Source organism: Chrysochloris asiatica, unplaced genomic scaffold (assembly GCF_000296735.1).
Source record: "Chrysochloris asiatica unplaced genomic scaffold, ChrAsi1.0 scaffold00069, whole genome shotgun sequence".
Classification (NCBI taxonomy): domain Eukaryota; kingdom Metazoa; phylum Chordata; class Mammalia; order Afrosoricida; family Chrysochloridae; genus Chrysochloris; species Chrysochloris asiatica.
In genome coordinates, this window is record NW_006408587.1 from 1,675,143 (window position 1) to 1,698,333 (window position 23,191).

Below are 23,191 nucleotides of genomic sequence, written 5' to 3' on the forward strand. Positions count from 1 at the left end.
GATTCTGCTTTCAGGTATGTCTGGTATCTGTCTCTTCCAACCTCACAGCATCTTCCCACAGAATCAAAACCCCTTTTCAAAGAATCAATCCCTGACAGGGATGGAGTACCCAGTCCGAAGTGTAAGCGCAGGGAACACCCTTTGTGAAACCCATATGAAAATGTTTGCTACAGACTAGTAAGTAAACACAAATAAATGATTGGGCAATCCGCCCATGCTTCTGAGGCCCCTGTGGGTGAGTTCCAACCGCCAGTTTTTAGGCTAGCCCAGAGCTTAACCCTTTGAGCCACCCAGAGACTCTGTCCTTAAATTTGGTGGTGTGCTGTGGCGACTCAGACTCAGCGACTCTGTACAGGGTTTCGGAGGCTGTAAATCTTTATGGGAGCAGAAAGCCTCATCTTTCTCCCGAGGAGCAGCTGGTGGATTTGAACTGCTGACCTTGAGGTTAGTAGCCGACTTGTAACCATTGTGCTACCAGAGCTCCTTAGTCCGGTAAAGTTGGTTATTGTTGTTGTTAAGTACCATCGAGTAGGTTTCGACCCATATGACCCTGTAGAGGGTTTCCGACCTTGCAGTTCAGCGCATTAACCCACAGCACTACACCTGGACTCCAGTCCCTAAATTTAAACCCCACCAAACAAATGCTTCCTTTCCCCTTGGAGTGAAGGGTCTGACAATGGGGCGGAGTTACAGAGGTACTCCCTTTCCCTCCCACCTGCCCCACCCCAGTAGTTTTCAGATGTTGGTGAAAATGTTTGCTTTAGACTTAACTGATCCATCTTGTAAAAAATGGGTGTGAACTTCTTTTCTGTTCTTTGTTTTTGAAACTTTTTTTCTTAGAATTTGCTTCATGTGAGATAAGAAACTGGAAATACTTGCCTGTAACAAACTGGAAATACTTGCATGCCTCGTAGCATTCCCTCAGCATCCTGGAGAAACCCTAGGGATGGCTGGGAAGAATTTATGTTGCTTTACATTTTTCCTTGCCTTAGAGATTTCATTTAAGTCTTAATTGCTTCATCCTGTACACTGGCTAAGACAATAATGCCTAATTTATGAGGGAAGTTCTGAGGGTAAAATTAGATGATATGCTTAGTGCAGCACCAGATATATTTGTTTTGTTGTTGTTAAGTGCCGTCGAGTCAGTCCCAACCCATAGCGACCCTGTATAGGGCTTCCAAGGAGCAGCTGGTGAGCTTGAACCCACGACCTTGTGGTTCAAACCAACTTTGCAGTCCAGTGCATTAGCCCACAGCATCACATCAGGGCTCCACCAGATAGATACATAGTAAATACTAAATGCTAGATAAAGGAGCTCTGGTAGCGTAGTGATTACGAATTGGGCTGCGAACCGCAAGGTCAGCAGTTCGAAACTACCAGCTGCTCCGCGAGAGAAAGATGAGGCTTTCTGCTCCCGTAAAGATTTACAGCCTCAGAAACCCTGTTCAGGGTCGCTATGGGTCGGAACTGACTCGACGGCACTTAACAACAACAACAACAACAACAAATGTGACTGATGCTGAGTGATAAAGATGAGGAATGTTATAGAGACCTTTCAATGGCTAAGAAACCATACAATTCAGAAACTTCATGACAGTTAGTACCTTTCTGTATTCTAGGAGCTTCAAGATGGTTTGTGCTAAGAGTTGGGTCCTGAAGAAACATTTTGAAGGTTATCCTACTACAAGTAACTTTGAGTTGAAGACAACTGAACTTCAACCCTTGAAAAATGGAGGTAAGCCATACTGCTAAGATCTTAGAACTGGAAGTGTTCTGACGGATTGTCCTTCAAAATATGTGTTGTAAATTCTAACCTCTGTGCCTATGGTTGGTCTCCTGGTGTGGCACTATAGAACCAGCATTGGACTTTGAACCACAAGGTCGGCAGTTCAAACCCACCAGCTACTCCTCAGATATCCCATACAGAGAGCCTTTATGAATTGGAACTACTAGGTGGAGTTTAACAACAACATGCCTATGGTTATAATCCCATTTGAGAGCAGTTTGCCTTCATTATGTTAGTGAGTTAGGATTACTGTAGAGTGTATCTTGAGTCAGTCTCTTTTGATATATAAAGAGATTAAGCAAGAGAACAGAGTAGAGATGGGGTAAAATAGTTGCCAAGATACATGGAGATCTCCAAGGAACTAGGGAGTAGAAGCGAAAGAGACAAAGACCTTCCTCCAGAATGAGTCAGCTTTTGGAACACAGGCGTTTAGTCTTCTAAACTGAGGAAAGAAATTTCTTGTTTGTTCTAGCAAGTGTGTATCAGTCTTTGTAGCAAACTATTCCAAAACGTAGTGACTTCAATCAACGATCATTTCACAATTTCACAATTCTGTTGGTTGGGCAGCTTTGTCAATCTCATCTGGGCTAGATGGTTGGTTAGAATGGGCTTTCTACGTATGCCTGGTGGTTAGCCTCTTTCCACTGAGACACAATACCCAGTTCTCTATGTAGCCTTTCTGGCAGATAGTTTGAGCTTGTTTTCATGGTAGTCTCATGGATTGGCAAGCTCCAGTATACAAGCACTTTTTAAGCCTCTGTGCCCTGTTTGCTAATACCCCACTAGAGGATTCCTCTGCTTTCCTTGATAATTGAGAAACTTCTTGGATGCATTACTCCTCATGGCTTTGACCAGAGTGTAGGAAGGGTGTCCGTTCTCTCCTGGTGAGCTTGGTGGTAACAGTTGGCTGCACACTGACCAACAGCTATGTGCAAAGAGCTCAGATGACTCCTGTGAGCACACAAAGAAGGAAAAACTCGGACAACATAAACCTAAAGATACTGACAAGAGAGAAATAGTACACACCCCATGACGTGTAGCTTTATAGATTAGAATATAAGAAGTTTCAATAGACCAGTAACCTGTTAAGAGAAGAGGATGCCATCAAGTAACATGGAAAAGTTATTAGTCCTATCTAAATCATGAGGGCCGAAACTCAGATTAGAAATTTCAGAGAATGTGTACGTGAGGTCACTCCAACAAAACATGTACATATTCTTTACTATTCACTGAGGTTGATAATAAAACCCCATGTGAATATTGTAACATACCAATTATTGTAACATACCAAAATTTCACTCTGGGCAATTTATTTAACCTAAGCTTAAATTCTTCATTGATAAAAATGGAAATAATAATTGAACCTATTTCATAGAGTTGCTGGGAGCATCAAATGAAATAATCCATGTAAAGTATGAAATAAATGCTGAATAAATAGCATTACTATTATTGTTATTAACATTAACTGTTGTTGTTAAGTACCATCGAGTCATTACTGAGTTTGAACTGCTGACCTTGCTGTTCAAACCAACCTCATGGTTCAAACCGACCTTGCGATCCAGTGCATTATCCTACAGCGCCACACCAGGTCTATGCTGGACCACATGAAAGAACCTCTTAAATTGGAAGCCACCCTTAGATAAGAGCACAATCCTGAACCAGAAAGACTGTTTATTTAGAGTGCCAAACACAATGAAACATCAGACCTTGAGCTTGTAATTAACTGTGAAATGCTTTATTTTGTAGAGGTACTGCTTGAAGCTTTGTTTCTCAGTGTGGATCCCTATATGAGGTATTATTTTCTCCCTGAAAATTCTTGTGTGGTGTGTTGGACCCTCTTTTTAAACTGTTCATGTTTTAAAACATCTAACTGATTTGAAACACTATCAGGTCTGTCGCCATCCCCTCCACCCCACCCCTGCCCTCATTATCAGGCAAAAGGCTTGAGAAGCTTCCTGAGGGAGCACCCTAGACCTATCATTTAAAAACTTTCTCCCATCTGCTGGGTAGAATTTGTCTTGTATCGCTCACCTGAATTGTTCCCAGAAATTTTAAAAGGAAAATGACATCAAAGTCCAATCTGCCCATTTCACTACTAGTAAATAATTTGGTTAGAGGGAGATCCTAAGAATACCATCAGATTCCTTGGGGTGACAGAGAAAAACTACCTCTTACAGCTATCCATCTATATCTGATCCAGCTGTACTGCTCTTTGAATTTATGTTTCTTCTCTGTTCACACTCTCCCAGGATTTCCCTTTTAGCTTTAAACTCAAGACAGTTTTCCCCAGGTACTAGTATGTATTAAAGTTGGGTTTTGTTTTGGTTTTTTTTTTTCAGAGTGTCAGCCAGAAAATTGAAGGAAGGTGATACGATGATGGGGCAACAAGTGGCCAGGTAGTTATTTGCGTCTTCCCTAAGGTTTGGAAAACCTGTCTCTTCCTGGCTCTCCTGCTGGGCCCTGTATGCCCATAGCTTAACAATTTCTTCAGCCTGCTTAGTTGACTCACTGTTTGATCTTGGAAGCAAACTGAAAAACCTGCCACCTTCCTGACTTTTTGGCAAGGAGAGGAAAATGTGATACGGTCTTTATTTCAGTCTCTCTTTGCTATCCTTACTTTTAATTACTTAAAAGGTGGTACTTCATCCAGTTCACGATTACTATTAAAGTTCAAATGAAAATGTTACCTTGAATCTAAAATTTTCCCCATCCTTTGAAGCTTTAGAGGTGACCATTATTAACATACTACTATTTCAAATGCTGTTCAGTGTACATACTAGGATCAATAATTTTTGAAAAATGGCATTATATACCATGAGGTTATCTTTTAGTGAAATAACTGATTGGCTCATAAAATAAACAATATCATCTGTGTGTACTGTGCTCCTAGAAAAAAGTCTTCCATATGAGACCAAATGGTCAGCATTTACTCAAAAGCAAAGACAAGCGCAGGGAAACTACATTATTGGAAACAGAATGTTCAGAATGGAAATAATGAAAGTTCACATTGTAAAAAATGTAGCCAATGCCACTGAACAAACTGTAAATATTGTTAAGTGGGAACCTAATTTTCTTTGTAAAGTTTCACCAAAAACACAATGAAAAGATAGTTTAAGTTTTGAGGAGCTGTTAACTGCTGACCAGTGCTTATCCTAATGTTTAGAGAGAAAAATTAGGCTATAAAACTATACAAATGGATTTAAATTATGTAACTAAGTATAATTAATATTTTTTAAATATATCATTATGATTGCCATAAAATGCACCAAAATGTTAACAGCAGTTATTTTTGTATTGTGGTATTAAGACTGGTGTTTTCATTTGATATGTTTTACATTGTAAGCAATAAATAAAAGTGTTATATGATCTCATGATATGTTAGTAAGGAATGGTAAAAATGGACAATAGCAACTTAAAAGATTAGATAGTAAACTTTAGTGGCACTGACTTTATGCTTACTGAGACAGGAACAATTCAGAAAAGGAGGGAAAAATAGTTATACAACTTGAAAAATATAGTCAATGTCACTGAATTATATGTAGAAATTAGTGAGTTAGTATATATTCTCAACAAGAATTAAACTACAATAGATTATATATGTATGTATATACACACTCATATGCGAGGAGGCTTCAAAATGTTTGTGGAAACATAGAATTTTTCCATGAACTTTTTATACCCCCTCATGCATATACTTATGTATGTTTGTGTACCTGGTGTGAACCATAAGGTTGGCAGTTCAAACTCCCAGCTGCTTCTCAGAAACCCTATTCAGGTGTCACTATGAATTGGAACTGACTATACGGTACTTAACAACAACAGCAATATGAAGCCTACAGACTGGAAAAGGCCCCAAACTTCTGTAGGCCGACAGAAGTTACTGAAGGATTAAAATTCCCAGCCTGATAAGGATGAGCCAATGTGGGAAGTGAATTTGGTGATGGTGGCCCAGTTAGAAGCAGAAACTCTGAGACTAGAAATGAATGAGACAACAACTGTTTCCACGTTGGTTACTGACTTACCTGGGAATGTAGAGCAAAAGGGAGAGAAGTGGGGATGGGGGAGCCTCCACCTCCTTCCCTAGAAGGGGAGGCGGGCTGGGCTCGAGAAGCAGCCAGGATGGAAACTCCCACTGTTCTTCCCTGACAGCCTGAACAAGGTTCCCCTCAATGGAGGGCCACTCAGGAGAACAGCAGGCCCTGTGCTGAGGTGACCATACATTGACACCCATAGAACAAAACCAAAGATCTTGGCTTTGAATGACTCTGGAGCAGAATGTTCTTTGATTGATGGTAATCCCTGTAATTCTACAGCTCCTATGGACTATAGAAAGAAGCCCTGGTGGCACAGTGGGTAAAGCATTGGGCTGTTAAACAGCAGTTCAAAGCCACCAGCTGCTCTGCAAGAAGATAATGAGGCTGTCTGCTCCCATAAAGATACACAGCCTTTGAAACTCAAAGGAGTAGTTCTGCTCTGTCCTTCAAAGTTACTGAGTTCAAATCAACTCCATCGATGGCAGTGGGTTTTTGTCCTATAGATAAAAATATAGAAAAACATTAATGCCAGTAAAATGAGCAAAAATTAGAAATTCAACTTGAAGATATATTAATACACTATTAAAAATATTATTTGACTCCTGGTGTGACACTGTAAGATGAGCACAGAACTATGAACCACAAGATCAACAGTTCAAACCCACCGGCTGCTCCTCAAATATCCTATGAGTAGGAACTGGCTCAAAGGCATTTAACAACAACAAATACATATATATAATGATAAGGATGGAAGAAGGGAATAATTAAAAGAGACACAAGAGGAGAAACTCAGAGATGCAAAAAGCCAAGAGAGATCAGTATCCTGAAAACTAATGGGGGAAGAGTTGTGAATGATAAACAACACTGACTAGAGGAGAAAGGTAAGATCAGATGATTGAAGAATGGTCACCAGAATTTGCAATTGGGAGGTTGTAATTGTAGCAGAAGGAGCTCTGGTAGCGTAGTGATTACGAATCAGGCTGCTAACCTCAGGGTCAGCAGTTCAAAACTACCAGCTGTTCCGCGGGAGAAAGATGAAGCTTTCTGCTCCTGTAAAGATTTCCAGCCTTGGGAACCCTGTACAGGGGCGCTATGAGTTGGAACCGACTCCACAGCACAATAGCAACAACCACAACAACAATCTTAGTGGAGTATTGGTAGCTGGAGGCAGACTGCAGTGGGTTATCAGGTGAATGGGAAGTGAGGAAGTTTCCATATAAAAGGAAGATGGGGGGAAGGTAGGAAGAGGATGGGGTTGTAAAATGGTAAAATGAGCATATTTAGATGTTGAAGGAAAAGGGACAGTGGAGAGGAAAATGTTAAAGATGAAGGAGTGAGAAGGGCTAAGAGAGAAAGGATGACCGCTGAAGAACAGAAAAAGAAAAGCTAGTTTCCAGAAAACTCTGAATGAGAGAACAGATGTCTCTTGTTCAGAAAGAAGAGGGTAAAAACAGAGACAGACAGGGATCAGCTGAGAGAGTCCCTCTCTGATGTCCCTTATTTCTTCTCAAACAGGAGATGCTGCTAGTGACTAAGAATTTAGATAGAGAAATGTGTATTTTATTCTGGAATATCAACCTCAGTTCTTTTGTGAACACTAACTGCCAAGTATTCTGACTCCCTTGAAAGCAAAAAAGTTTCCTGTATTTTAATGTTCTTTATGCTTGTTAAAAGGAGCTCTGGTAGCATAGTGGTTACGAATCAAGCTGCGAACCACAAGGTCAACAGTTCGAAACTACCAGCTGTTCCGCGGGAGAAAGATGAGGCTTTCTGCTCCCGTAAAGATTTACAGCCTCGGAAACCCTGTACAGGGTTGCTATGAGTCGGAACCAACTCCACAGCACACAGCAACACCAACACAATGCTTGTTAAAGAAGTTGTTGTTATTAAGTGCCATTAAGTCATTTCCGACTCATAGCAACACTGTATAGTGTTGCTGAGGAAGGGCTGGTGAGTTTGAACCACCAAGCTTGTGGTTCAAACCAACCTTGCGATCCAGTGCTTATCCTACAGCACCACACCAGGTGTGGAAGGCAGCAAAAAAGAGGTAGACCCCCCAACAAGAGAGATTGGCACAGTGGCAGCAACAATGGACTCCAGTGTAGGAGACACTGTGGGGATGGCAAAATACTGGTCAGTGTTTCATTTTCTCTTGCATAGGGTTGCTGGGAGTTGGAACCGACAATGACTCCTAACAACAACAATGTTCTTTATCCTTCAGAATTGTGGAAAGTCAAAACTCAGCTTTGCCAATAGGAACTATTGTTGTGGCTCCTTCAGGCTGGACAACACACTCCATTTCTGATGGGAAAGACCTGGAAAAGCTGCCTACAGAATGGCCAGACACATTACCATTGTCTTTGGCTCTGGGGACCATTGGCCTGACAGGGTGAGTTTCATGAGTACATTTTGTTTGCTTGAAAACCTAACACTGTGAGTTTTCAAAATGGTGTGTTCAGTACTTGGTCAACAAGAGAAGACTTGAGATATTATAGGCCTACAGGCTGATTGGAGTAGACGGTGGGACTAAGAAGGGTGGGCTATAGTTAACTTTCGGACTCCACTTCAGAGTTTATACTGAGAATGAGAATTCTAGCTGTCTTGGCTTTTCTGAACACTCTCCTTCACATTGTTTTACGCACAGCCGAGTTTTTACAATCTAAGGGGTAATGAAGTTTATGGTCAAGAATTAAGATGGATCAAAAATAATGGTTGTAAAGTAAACTCAGCTTGACACAGAGTTAAAATACTCAAGTTTTTCTTGGCCTTGTCCCTCAGGAAACTCCTGACCCATTCATTTTGTGCCCTGGAGAAGCAAGGTCATTCATTGCCTTTTGGAATCCCTAAAACTTTTCTATACGAGAATTCATTTTGTTCCTTTATTTTTTTAAGTTGTGTCATTTTTTTTTCTTCCTTCTATTCTTCTTACCCTTTATCTTCAGCTTCCTTTTTTTCCTTTTTAAAAGACTTCCAAAGATTAAATAGACATATATACCTTTAAACAGTCAGCCTCGAAAATCACTCCCATACCCTCCAAATTTACATTCCCTTTACTCTTCTCAGAATGACTGCTTCCAAGAAATATTGTGAAATTAGAGGATTCTTGATATCTTCTAGCATTCAACTGTTATTAATTGCCATCAAGTCGATTCTGACTCATAGCAACCCTGTTAGGTTTTCCAAGGAGTTGCTTGTGGGTTTGAACTGCCAAACCTTTGGTTAGTAATCCAGTGCTCACCCTACAGTGCCACACCAAAACTCCAACATTCAATTAGGGAGACACTCAACAGAATCACAAAATCCTAATCTTTCTTGCCTGCCCTATACCTTCCCTCCACTGATGAGAGATTTTCCTCCCAACTTATCTTACTCAGAATTGTGAGTCAAGTGTAGAAAATTGGGGTAAAGGCAGACATGATGAAAACTAGAGTAAGTCTCCTGACTTATTTAAGAAGAAAATAATTTGTAAAATATTAAGATGTCTTGATTCCCCCAAACATAAGCTAGTTTGTTCATTCATGTATACTTTTTTATTCTCCTGTTCTAAACTCTTAGGGAGTATAATTTTACTCTAAAGATCAACTTCATTCTCAGTAATTGAGCGGAAGGAGTTATGCCAAGCCTGTTTCTAGCATTCCTCAGTTCTTTAAAAAAAATTCCTGTCATTGTGAGCCAAATACCAAAGAATGTTGGGTCTTCTATTACAGACTATAAAGAAGTAGAACTTTGAAACCTAGGTTGACTTTCAGTCGTCCAAGATCCACAGATGTAACATTCTATCAAAAGCACTATATCATTTCCTTCACCAAGACCTCTCTCTAATTAAATTGGAACAGTCCTTGTGTTTTGAGTTCTACCCTTTGCTTCTATCACGTTCCCCTTAATCTAAAGTGTACCTCTAATTTTTCCTCTAGATTTCTTTACTGCTGTTCTCTCCATCTTCTTTTCTTCATTATATTTTTTAAAAAGGTTGATATGATCAATATATCCTATTAAAAGGTGATTCTGGAGATACCTAGAAGGGGGTTGAGGTGTGCTGTTTGTGATAGTACAATCAGAAGGTGTACACTCTGCCTCTCTTTTAGGGTTAGGCTAACTTGCCCAGGAAACTCTGGCATCAGCAATCATTAAGAAAGTGGTTTTCGGTTGCAAAATTAATAAGAATCACCTAGAGTCCTATTAAAATTCAGATTTCCAGGTCCTACTATTTCTGAGTAAGTGGGTATCTTATTTATGTTGCTGTGTATAATAGGAACCCTACAAGTGGGTGGCTTTAAAATGAATTGCTCTTCTCACTGGTTAGGAAACTAGAAGTTTAAATTTAGGGTGTCAGCTCTAGAGGAAGGCATTCTTTTCTCTGTCTGCTTTGGGTGAAGGTTGTCTCAACATCTGGAGGCCTAGTGCTCCTTGGTCTCCTTGGTGATCCTCATGTGACATATCATTTGTCTCCCTGAAACAGTGCTGCTTCATGTCCTTGATTAATCTGCTCCTTTTATAATTCAAAAAGAGAGTCAGGACACACATTATACCAATACTGCTTTATTCAGAAAATAAAGAAAACCTTACTCCCAAGTGGGATTATAACTACAGGTATAGTAGGATTTACAACACATGTTTTGGAATTTTTAGGGAATACAATTCAATCTATAACAGTTGGTCTGAGGTGGGCTCGGGGAATCTAAATTGTTAATAAATACTTTAGGTGATTCTGTGGTAAGATGGCCTTTTGCCTATCTTTTGAAAATCATTGTGTAAGGTAACTTTAGATATTTAGGTCCTTGGGAAACTTGCTGCACGTGCCTTTCCCTGCCTTCCTTTTAATGCCCAACTCTCACGGGTCCCCAAAGACAACCACAGGCCAAGGAAATGAAAATTAGGCCAATGTGCTGTGTCCATTTTATACAGAATTAGCTTGACATGAATTTGTCTGAAAATTTTAAGTGGCTTAACAATCACTAAAATGAGTGTATGAATTTCTTTGTTTAGATTCAAAGGGGCAAAAATATAACATATTTTTTCTGCTGCTGAATTTCATTTCTATCTCAACCCTTCATTTTGACTGGTGTAGTAACAGAAAACTTGTTAAAACCAGTCATTTCTCATGCCATTTCAGGCTTAAAATCAGGATTCCTCTTTCTTCTCTCTAGAGTTGATATAAAGCTCCAAGGGCTAGTCTAAGGGTAGTGTCAGTAGAGAGGGGATAGCAACTTCTTGACCTTGATCTATAGGGTTATATTATGTGCTCGTCTCCTGCTCATAGTTTTACGTTTCCCTTCAAGTTAACTACATCCCTTTTCAAGCTGGTAATCCACTGAGGTGTAGTGGTCTTTTCACCTGGTCCCCTTCAGTACGGCCCATGCTGCATCCTTGCAGGCCCAGTAGTTCTTTCCTTGCAAATTAACTTAGATGCTGCATTTGGAGTAATAGGGGGAATTTCAAGTCTTTCATACTACCACAGAAAATGAAGTTCTTCCTCTGGCCCTTTGCATGCCTAATACATCATACCATTATATCTGCTGTATAGCTTTGACACCGTTATGGCACAAAGCTGTATCCATGAAGTACACATCTCCCTATGACTACCTTGGAACGAAGCACAAACCCTCTATTCTTGGATCCCCGAAGTCTAAGGGAAATCTATGTTCTTTCTTTTCTGATACTTGGCCTGTGGATGGATAGGTTTTAACTCCTTTCCAGCTAACTCTTCATTTCCTCCCTAATTTATATCTTCTGTATTGCTTTCTCAGATACAGAAGGAAGAAGTAGAACAATAGTGGTGGTGGTGGTGGTGTACTGTGGAGTCAGTTCCGACTCATAGAGACCCTGTACAGGGTTTCTGAGGTTGTAAATCTTTACAGGAGCAGAAGGCCTCCTCTTTGTCCTGTAGAACAGCTGGTAGTTTCAAACTGCTGACCTTGAGATTAGCAGCCCAATTCATAACTACTACTCTACCTGAGCTCCTTAGACTAATAGTAGCTGGCCATATTCATCTCCTGTATTTTCTGTCTTTTACCTGGACCCATGATACTGGACTGCTAAGAAGTCCTTCAAACCAAAAATCAGTTGCTGTTAAACTGATTTCAACTCATGGTAACCCCATGCATGTCAGAGTAGAGTTGTGTTTCATTGGGTGTTTTATGGCTGACTTTTTGGAAGTAGATCACCAGTCTTTCGACATGGACTTTAACCATCAACCTTTGGGTTAGCAGAAAGGAATGTCAATTGTTTGTACCACCGAGGGTGTTCCAAGAAGGCCTTCGGGGTATATATAAATGAGGTAGAAGAGAAAGAAACAAATCTATGCATATGTCCTTTTTCCTTTCAGCCTAACAGCTTACTTTGGCTTACTTGAAATCTGTGGTGTGAAAGGTGGAGAAACAGTGATGGTTAATGCAGCAGCAGGAGCAGTGGGCTCTATTGTTGGACAGCTAGCCAAGCTCAAGGTAAGTGGCTTCCTCTAGTAACAAACATAGACTCAAGACTCACAATGGCAAGGGGAAGGCAATAGTGAACACAGCAGACCTTCCCTGGCATGACAATTTAGTCTACTGGATCTCATTTAGAAGTTGGAGATTGGGAATAATTGAGAAATGGGGGCAAATGGTGTTGCAAAGATGACCTGTACATTATTATTTGATAACAATGCAGGTATCAAGTCAGGAATGGTCTCTATCTTCTCTTATTAGGTGCCATCGAGTCGGTACCAACCCATAGTGACCCTATGCACAGCAGAACGAAGCACTGCCCAATCCTGGGCAAACCTCACTACTGTTGCCACGTTTGAGTCCATCAATGTTGCCACTTGGCCAATCCATCTCATTGGGGGTCTTCCTATTTTTCTTTGACCCTCCACCTTACATCCAGCGACTGGTCCCTCCTAACAATATGTCCGAAGTATGAGAGACAAAGTTTGGCCATCTTGGCCTCCAAGGAGCACTCTGGCTGCACTTCTTCCAAAACAGATATATTGGTTCTTTTGGCAGCCCGTGGCACTTTCAATATTCTTCTCCAACACCATAACTCAAAATATCTAGAGCAGTGGATTTGTAAGCATTTGTAAGCAGTAACTATTTGCATCATTTTTATTGAACATTCTCTAGCTACAAGTTAGTCCCCTTTCTTCATGATTCTTTCTTCAATAAAGAATCAAGGGAGCCAAATGAATAGGTTGTCCACCCAGTTGGTTGAAATAGACTACTAACCAACACATGTAGAAGGAATCTGCTGAATAGATAGTCAAGCTGAAGTTGTGACTGGGTTGTAGGTTGGCTCAGGGACTATTTTCTCTTATGGCTCACTATGGTATTCCTCATATATGTGGCTCAGTACCTAAGAGTGTGTTCTTGGAGAACCTGACCATACTAGACTAGGAGTTGATGTTGATTCATGCCTTTGACTTATAATTGGTTTCTATTTTCCTCCCATTTAGGGCTGCAAAGTAGTTGGAGCAGCAGGTTCTGACGACAAAGTTGCCTACGTGAAAAAACTTGGATTTGATGTTGCCTTTAACTATAAGACGATAAAATCTTTAGAAGAAACTTTGAAAAAAGCCTCTCCTGATGGCTATGATTGCTATTTTGATAATGTAAGTACGCATTTTTCTTTATGCCTGGCTTATTAACAAAGTATGGTGTTTCCATCTAAAATTTGGGAAAGTCCATATGCCTTTTTTTCTACTGATCTACTTTATATACTCTATACTTCATCTGCTTAAAGTATATAACTCAGAGGTTTCCAGTGTATCCACAGAGTTGTACAACCATTCCCATAATCAATTTGGAAACATTTTCATCATTAGAAAGAGCAACGTTGTACCCACTATCAGTAACGTCCCATTTCCCCCTTAAGTTCTTTTGTAACTGACTTCTTAAACTTAGCCTATGTTTAAGTTTCATTTGTATTATACCATATATCAATACCTTGCTCCATTTTATGGCCAAATAGCATTCTATTATATGGGTGTTTTTGTTGTTAGGTGCCATCAAGTCGGTACTGACTCCTAGAGACCCTATATACAACAGAACAAAACACTGCCCGTTCCTGGGCCAACCTCACAATTGTTGCCATGCTTGAACTCATTGATGCTGCCATTTTGCTAATCCATCTCGCTGCGGATCTTCCTCTTTTCCTCTGACCTTCCACCTTACCAAACATGATAGCCTTCTCCAGAGATTGGTCCCTTCTGACAATATGTCCAAAGTATGAGACATGAAGTTTGGCCATCCTGGCCTCCAAGGAGCACTCTGGCTGCACTTCTTCCAACACAGATCTGTTGGTTCTTTTGGCAACCCATGGCACTTTCCATATTCTCCTCCAGCACCATAACTCCAAAGCATCAATTCTGTGGTCTTCCTTATTCACTATCCAGCTTTCGCATGCATGTGAGGTTATTGAAAATACCATGGCTTGGCTCAGGCGCACCTTAGTCCTCAAGCTGATGTCTTTGCTCTTCAATACTTTAAAGATGTCTTGTGCAGCAGATTTGCCTAATGCAATATGTCATCTAATTTCTTGACTGCTTCTTCCATAGGGTTGATGATTGATCCAAGAAGAATGACATCATTGACAACTTCAAGATAAGAATGTTGTTTATTGGTCCAGTGGTGAGGATTTTTGTTTTCTTTACATTGAGATGCAAGCCATACCAAAGGCTGTGCTCTTTGATCTACATCAGTAAATACTTTAAATCCTCCTCACTTTCAGCAGGCAAGGTTGTATCATCTGCATATTGCAGGTTATTAATGAGTCTTCCACAGCACCACACATTTGAACTGCAAGGTTGGTGGTTCAAGCTCACCAGCTGCTCCTTGGAAACCCTATACAGGGTCACTATGGGTCGGAATCGACTCGACAGCATAAACAACAACAACAACAACAATGAGTCTTCCAATCCTGATGCCACGTTTTTCTTCATAGAACCCAGCTTCTTGGATTATTTGCTCAGCATACAGGTTGAATAAGTATGGTGAAAAAATACAACCCTGTCACACACATTTCTTAATTTTAAACCATTCTGTGTTCCATGTTCTGTATACTCCATTTTATTTATCCATTCACTCATTGATGGGCATTTGAGTTGTTTATACTTTTTGGTTAGTATGTATGAAAGGGCTTCAAAAAGTTCATGGAAAATTCTATTATCTTTTAATTCTACTTTTCCACAAACTTTTTGAAACTCCCTCATATAATGCTGCTATGAATATTTGTTTGCAAGTTTTTATGAGCACTTATATGTTTATTTCTCTTGGGAATTGGGTCACATGGTAAATCATGTTTGCTATTTGGAAGAACTGCCAAACTGTTTTTGCACAGTGGGTGCGGTATTTTACATTTCCACTAGCAATGGATCAGGGCTCTAGTTTTTTCAAACCTTCACTAACACTTATTACTGGTCTTTTTGTTTATAGCCATAATCCTAGAGTTGAAGTGATATTTTATTGTGGTTTTGATTTGCATGTGGCACTTTAGGATAAGCACTGTACTGCCAACCAAAAGGTCAATGCTTCAAACACATGAGCCACTCCACAAATAACCCTCTACAGGGTTGCTGTGAGTTGAAGCTGACTGGATACTGATGTTAAATATCTTTTCATGTTATCATTAGTCATTTACATATCGCCTTTGGAGAAGTGTCTGTTCAAATTCTTCACAAAGTCTTATGTATCTATTTTTCTTTTGTTGCTTGAGTTTTAGTGTTATGTGTTATCCCAGATCATGAAGATTTATGCTTATGTTTTCTTCTAAGAGTTTAAGATTTTTCTTTCAAGAGTTTTATTGTTTTATAGTACTTACATTTAAACCTACAAGATCCATTTGAGTTCATTTTTGGGTACTGTGTAAGGAAGGAATCTAATTTCATTCTTTTCTGTGTGGATACCCAGTTGTTCTGTACCATTTGTTGAAAAGACTACTAGTATTCCTTTACTAAATTGAGTTACTTTGGTACCCCTGTCGAAAACCAGTTGACCATTAATGTCAGGGTTTATCTCTAGACTCTCAACTCAGTTTCATTTATACATTTTGACATCAGAAAATATGAGTTCTCCACCTTTGCTCTTCATATGCCTCATGAGTATTTTTCCATATTTTTTAATTATAAGGCAATGAGATTATTGGGTTAATCAAAGAACCCCAGTATATAATAAAACAAAATTTATGCTATAGAAGGTACATTCTCAGAGTTAAATAGAAATGCCCAGTTCCTAATGCTTGCTTCCTAACTGCAATTTTCTGGACTATTATGCTAGTTCAATCTGTTTCTTGCTGCTAAAACAGGTATTATGAAATTAAAATTGTGACTTAATGATTCCCCTGAATCCTGTAGTGTTTACCTTATTTTAAGTTCATGTTTGTTGTTGTTGTTGTTGTTTTGTTTTTTGGTTCCTGTTTAGGTAGGTGGAGAGTTTTCAAACACGGTTATCCCCCAGATGAAGAAATTTGGAAAAATTGCTATGTGTGGAGCCATTTCTACATATAACATTACTCGTCCACGTCCCCCAGGTAATGAGCTCATGTACATGATCAGAGATGTAGAAAATCGGGGCAAAGAAAAAATTCACAGATATGGTATGGGCCAGTGACTACGAAAATATTAGAAAGGTTAAAGTTATACAGTTGTCTGACTTAACTTCTAAGGCAACAATGAACTCTGCCACTGACTATGTGGATCAAGTAAGACAACTGCTAATGACGATATTGAAAAACCAAAAAAAATAGAAACATCCTCCAATATTCTTGATGAAATATGCTGAAACTGCATTTATTAAAACATAATAATTTTATTTTGTGTTAAATCAGTTTATATTAAGGTTTAATGTAGAGTTACCACGCTCTCCAAAAATATGGAAGAAAACTTACAGTTATTAACATTTTAGTTTTTTGCCTATTGTTTTCTAGAAAATTACAAAAAGATAGATTTAGAAACCGAATATCTTAGGTTGGCTGGTCAAATATTAGGATTCTTCAGTATATTCAGGAAATTACTAGAGGTATAGGGGGTAGAGGATGACTTGTTGTGGGTGAAAGGAAGGGTGAGCTGTCATGTCCTTTAGTCTCGGTTGTTAGTCTTTGCTTCTTAGAGCTGCAGGATACTCCAACCTCACCAAACCTGGTTTCCACCAAGAGCAAAAGGAGCATGCATTTCCCTTCCACTCTGGTATAGCCCTTTGCTTGTGTGTTTCAGTGAACATTTGGCTCTCCTATGTCCCAGTGCTGCTAGATGCTTCACTTCTCCACGCTCTTATGATGAGACTGCCCTTTCCTTTCTCCTCACACACAAAAGCCAAAGGCAGTAACAACTAGAGAACTACACTCATTAAATCCCAATGTTTTGAGACGTATGTTGTTGTTAAGCGTTGTTGAGTTGGGTAGACCTCTCATTTTTCAGGAAGGGAGATTAAAAATGGCTAGAAGACCAGAGACTCTTTAAATCCTGCTAGGGGTTGACTCAAAATAAATACAGGTCTTCTGACCTCCCAATACTGAGATGTGCTAAAGGTGAGATTACAGGTTTATCTGTGGCCCCCAAAGAAGAAGTAATAACAACAAAAAAAGAATTTTTCAGACTATACTCAGTATCTTGTTGTTGTTAAGTGCGGTAGAGTTGGTTCTGACTCAAACCCAGTATAGGGTTTCCAAGGAGCCGCTGGTGGGTTTGAACAGCGGATCTTGAGTTCAAACCAAACTTGAGGTCCAGTGAATTATCCTGAAGTGCCACACCAGGACTCCAATCAGGATCTAGGCAACCATAAATAAATTGGTATTCATTTTATGAGGGACTTTAATTCCAGGAAATGAAACTTTACAGCCCAGTTAGTTAACACCATGGCCAGCATGGGGAGACAAGTGAAAGGGGCTGAGGAAGGGCAACTGATAGGCCCTTCATGGGTGGTGAGAAATCAAAGACACTACCTTTTTGCAAGAGGAAAACTCCAGTTTTACTTGACAATCCTACTATTAGGGCCTTTTTCCCTCTATTTTTTTCTCAGTGATACTAAGCTAGAATCATGGCTGCCTGACACCTAAGCAAAGCTCCAGGAAGTGTTTGCTTCACCACAGTCCAATTAGCTACAGCCAAACATTTTAGCTACAGCACCTTGATCTCATCTTTTTAGCAGTTATGTCTGGAAAACTCGCTGCTCAGATAGGTCTTCAGATCACCTGGCCTTGTCTGTTCTATTTTAATCATAGGAGTTAGTCTCTCATCTTCAGAAATTCCAATGAGTTTCAATGTTAGGATAACTCAAAGACAGGTTTTGTTTACTGGAACTTTAATCCACATTTGCTTTTTGCCATCAATAAAGAAACCAATATTACCATCAAGATGGACGTCCAGAAATAGTATTTTATCCTCTTACACAATGAGGAAAAGAGGATTCCAATCTTTAAGTCATTAAAAAAAAAAAAGGTGGTTGGAAGTGTCTTCTATAGAAGCACTCTGTGTGCAAGACCAGTCTAGCATTTGGGGTGTCACTATTGTATGTCAGTCTTTGTCTCACGTGTCTGTCCTGAGCATCATCAGTTTCGGTTCCAGAAAAAAACGTAGGATAAGCACTATACTGCAGTTGAAACCCACCAGTCACTCCTTGAAAACCTTGTACAGGGTCACTATGAGTAGGAATGTAACAACAACAACAGTGTTATTTTGGAGTCCTGGTGTGGCACTATAGTATAAGCACTGGACTGCTAACTACTGCTCCTCAGAAACCCTATATAGGGTTGCTATGAGTCAGAACCAATTCAACAGCACTTAACAACAACAACAAAACATCATTTTGTTGCAAATAGAGAGTGGGAACTTGAGGCTTAAATGATATCAGCTATGAAGAACACTGTAGGAGCTCTGGTAGCATAGTGGTTATGAGTCAGGCTGCTAACCTTAAGGTCAGCAGTTTGAAACTACCAACCATTCTGCAGGAGAAAAGATGAGACTTTCTGCTCCCAGGAAGATTTACAGCCTTGGAAACCCTATGCAGGGTCACTGTGAGGTGGAACTGACTCCACAGCACACCACCACCATTAAGAACACTGAGATGCTGCTCCTCTTTTTGTCACTTTCGGCTCTGACAATACCTAGGCATCTTCCCCTGACTTCCTGGAACGTATCGGGCTGTGCTGAAGTATCGTTTCCTCAGTTCCTGATTACGTCTGATTCTTGGGACAATAGACCAGCCAACCAATACAGCCACTTACACAAGAATACCTTCTTTGTCGGCGCAGTGATTTGATAATCATCTTGCTGTGTTCTGTAGGCCAGTGATTTTCAAAGTGTAGCCCCAGAATAACACCACCATTTTCTGGGAATTTGTTAGAAATTGAAATGCTTAGGCCCCACCCCAGATCTATTACATCTGAAATTAGGAGACAGGTGCAGCAACTACATTCACAAGTCCTCCAGATGATTCTGATATGCTAGCATTGAATCCATATTCAGGCTAGCTCTCGATCTACTGAAATGGTTAAGAGCAAGCAGGTGTGGGAGTTACTGAGTCTCTTGATCTAGTTCCTCTTACTGACTCTTGCATCTCCTTTAAGTATAGAACAGAAGAAAATGAGTTTATGTCACAGAATGATTTCATTAAGCCATAGGCAGAACATGGTAACTATCAAGAATTCCTCCTATAGTAGCAACAAAAACTTACCCTGTTTACCTTCAAGGTCTTGCTCTGTTCCACAAAACTGTTTGGCAAGTTGCTGGTAGGTCTTGATCCTGACAGGTGAGGAATGAACACTTGTGGCCTGCCTGGTCTGTGCAAAGATTCAGAGTGTATATTAGTTTCCTATCACTGTTGTTGTTGTTAAGTGCCAGTTAGTCAATTCCGACTCATTAGCGACCCTGTATAGGGTTTCCAAGGAGCACCTGGTGAGCTTGAACCTTACAGTTCAAACGACTTTGCAGTCTGATGCATTAGCCCATAGAGCCACACCAGGACTCCTTCCTATCACTACCACAAATGGTAGTGGTTTAAGACAACAAAATTTATTATCTTACAATTCTGGAGGTCAAAAGTCTAAAATGGAAAAAGAAAATCTAAATTGGGTAAGCAGGGCTGCGTTCCTTTTGATGGCTCTAGAAGAAAACTTTATTTTCTTGCTTCTTCCAACTTCTAGAAGCCACGTGCCATTCCTGGGCATGAGGTCCCTTCCAGCATCTTCAAAGCCAGCAGTATAGGATCTTCAAATATTTCTCACTCTCTTTCTGACCTCTGCTGAAATCATCACATCTGCTCTGACTGACTTTCCTCCCTGTCTCTTTTCCTTATAAGGACCCTTGTGATTACGTTGAGCCCACACAGATAATCCAGGATAATCTCCCCATATCAAAATCCTTCCCTTAATCACACCAGGAAAGTATTTTTTTTGCCATATAAGGTAATATATTTCTATATTTTGGAGATGGGACATGGCCATCTTGGGGGAAGTGGGGCATTATTCTGCTTCCCACAAAATGCATGCTGATTAGTCAGCATCCCCATGGATGAGAAAGAAGTGACGAAATGAAGGAGGACACACTAAGTGAACAGTGATGGTAAATTGTGCTGCCTGTGTTTTCACCGCATCTACTTCCCTGACCCTGTGGCCTAAATCTGTGCTCCTCCTCACAGGTCCACCCCCAGAAATTATCATCTATCAGGAACTCCGCATGGAAGGCTTCATAGTTACCCGCTGGCAAGGCAATGTACGCCAGAAGGCTTTGGAAGATTTGCTGAAATGGGTCTCCGAGGTAATGGAGTATGGGACTAACCCCTCCACTTAAGCACGTGATCCCCGTTCTCTTTTGCACTAAGACTGTCTGTCATCCCACCAGTTCTTCCCTCTTTCTGCTGCATCGTCAGTTTTCTGCAATCTGTCAGATCACTGCCTTTAGTAGACACTCTACTTCTCTCATCTTAAAAGAGGAAAAGCAAAGCAAAACAAAAAACAAATCTCCAGATCTCATTTCCACTGCAAAGACAGGTCCACTTCACTGCTTCCCCTTTTATAACAAAATTCCTGGCAGAGTTTTGCTTGTCCAGTGTCTGCTATTCCTCTTCCATCCATTCTTTCTTGAGCCCACTTATCAGATTTTTATCCCCTTGGTGGCATAGTGGCTGCTAACTGCTGCTCCCCAGAAGAAAGTTGAGGTTACTTGCTCCTATAAGGATTTATGATCTCAGAAACCCTAAAGAGCAGTTCTACTCTAGCCTATAAATCACTGTGAGTTGGAATCAACTCAATGGCTGTGGGTTTGGTTTTGGGGCCACTGCACCAAAATTGCTTTGTCATGCTCATCAATGTTCTTCATGAAAAATCAAATGGTAAATCCTCAGGATTACTTGATAATGGACGGTATTTGACAAACATAATCACCCTATTGTCACATGTTCATTAGCATTACCATCATTGAAGCTCTTTTCTTCTCTATGCACACTCTTTCCTTTAATTAATTCATCTAGGCTCAGGCCTTTAAATACCATCAATATACTGAAAACTCCCAAATTTCTATCTCTAGTCTATACCAGTTTCCTGAACTCTACATTTGTCTATTCAACTGCTTACTCAATAGCTGCTCTTAGATGCCTAATACACATCTCAGACTTAACATGTCAAAGAAAAAATATGGTTTATTTCTGGCTAAACCTTCTCAAATACGGATATCCTACCCATCTTGGAATTGTCTTTGTTTTTTGTTTCTTTCATACCCCACATCTAATCAGTCAAGAAATTCTGATGTCTACTTCAAATTCTTTAGAATCTGAAATAGTAGAGTTTCCGTATACCTGCATAAATTCTCCTATTAACCTCTTGATATTACTATTCATCCTATTTTTAGCCTTTGAACTAGATTATAGATTCCCACCCTTTCCACGTTCTTTACCTCTTCCAGAGGAGGAGCAAGGAAACTTATTAGTCAAATGCTCAAATCCCAGCTTCCCTACTTACTAGATAAGTGACCTCAAGTAAATAATCTCCTCTTGCAATCTCATAAAGAATGCAAAAATTTCACTAGAATAAATTAGGAGAAAATGGTATCAGATCATTTAGGTTTCTACATATTGTTTCTGTTGTTAAGAGCTGTTGAGTCAGTTTCTATCCATAACAACCCTGTATAGGGTTCCCAAGGAGCAGCTGGTGAGTTTGAACCACTGACTTTATAGTTCAAACTGACCTTGTGGTCTATTGCTTATCCTACAGTGCCATACCAGGACTCTACATCAGAACACTTATTAAAAAAAAACTTGAAAATGTAAATTGGCTCCATGTAGTAGACTGTGCTTTGAAGGAGAAAGACAAAGAAAAACCTTTCCTCACTAAAATGAGGCCTTCCCTCCCACACAACTAAATGAATGCTAAACACATATTAAAAGAATTCACTAGCCATGGTACCTGTGCTTCCTGGACAGATCCTGCCTCGTCAGGTGTCAAATAGAGATAACAGTGCTACATCACTGGGCTATAAGAACTTATTAATAAAACAAATAATCTATAGGAAGGGTGCTCTTGTCTCCATCTATTTCCGCCTCCTCTGAGATTCTTATATTATTATACTTTACCATGCAACTTACTTGGTGTGGCGATGCAGGATAATGCACTGTACTACAAAGTCGGTTTGAACCAAAAGGTTGGCAGTTCAAACTCACCAGCTACTCCTTAGAAATCCTACACAGAGTCACTGTGAGTCAGAACTGGCTCAATGGCACTTAACAACAATAACAACATGCAACTTACTTAGCAATGATTTAGTCACTACTTCCTGGCATTTCTCTTATTGCTAGACTATGATCTGATTAAGGTCAGCGGTTCGAAACTACCAGCTGCTCCGCGGGAGAAAGATGAGGCTTTCTACTCCCATAAAGATTTACACCCTTGGAAACCCTGTACAGGGTCGTTATGGGTCGAAACCGACTCAACGGCACTTAACAACAACAACATGATCTGATACCTATTACTCAATTTCTCTGGGGTGTATTTTGTAATCTATGACATACAAGTGTATGTTTATTCCCAAATTGAACATAAATTTATTTGAGATAGGACCTCAAGTTTATATTTTCAAATCTTGCATAATTGTACCTCATAAATATTAGTTGCTAGAATGAGAAGGCTGTATTATTTGGAATATATAATTAACCTGTCTTATTTGTTGTTGCTTTGACACAGGGTAAAATCCAATACCATGAATACATCACAGAAGGATTTGAAAACATGCCAGCTGCATTTATAGGAATGCTGAAAGGAGACAATTTGGGAAAAGCCATAGTGAAAGTGTGAAAAAGTACACATGGAATCTAGAGGTTATTTGGGTGGTTGTGTTTTCTGTATTTCAGCAAAGATGTGTACTGCCTTAATTATTTAAGAAATAGTCATTATAATGAATTTGATCTGCCAAAAA

General features: G+C 39.9%; 1 protein-coding gene across 1 annotated transcript; it reads left to right on the top strand.

Annotated features, from left to right (window-relative positions):
* The first annotated feature begins 1,625 nt into the window (after positions 1 to 1,625).
* On the top strand, positions 1,626 to 23,070 carry PTGR1 (prostaglandin reductase 1). Its single transcript, XM_006864730.1, has 9 exons — positions 1,626 to 1,735; positions 3,533 to 3,578; positions 4,126 to 4,182; positions 8,042 to 8,209; positions 12,146 to 12,263; positions 13,250 to 13,405; positions 16,212 to 16,320; positions 20,424 to 20,542; positions 22,960 to 23,070. Exons 1-9 carry the CDS (start codon positions 1,630 to 1,632, stop codon positions 23,068 to 23,070), a joined length of 990 nt encoding a protein of 329 aa, XP_006864792.1. The 5' UTR covers positions 1,626 to 1,629.
* Positions 23,071 to 23,191: the final 121 nt, after the last annotated feature.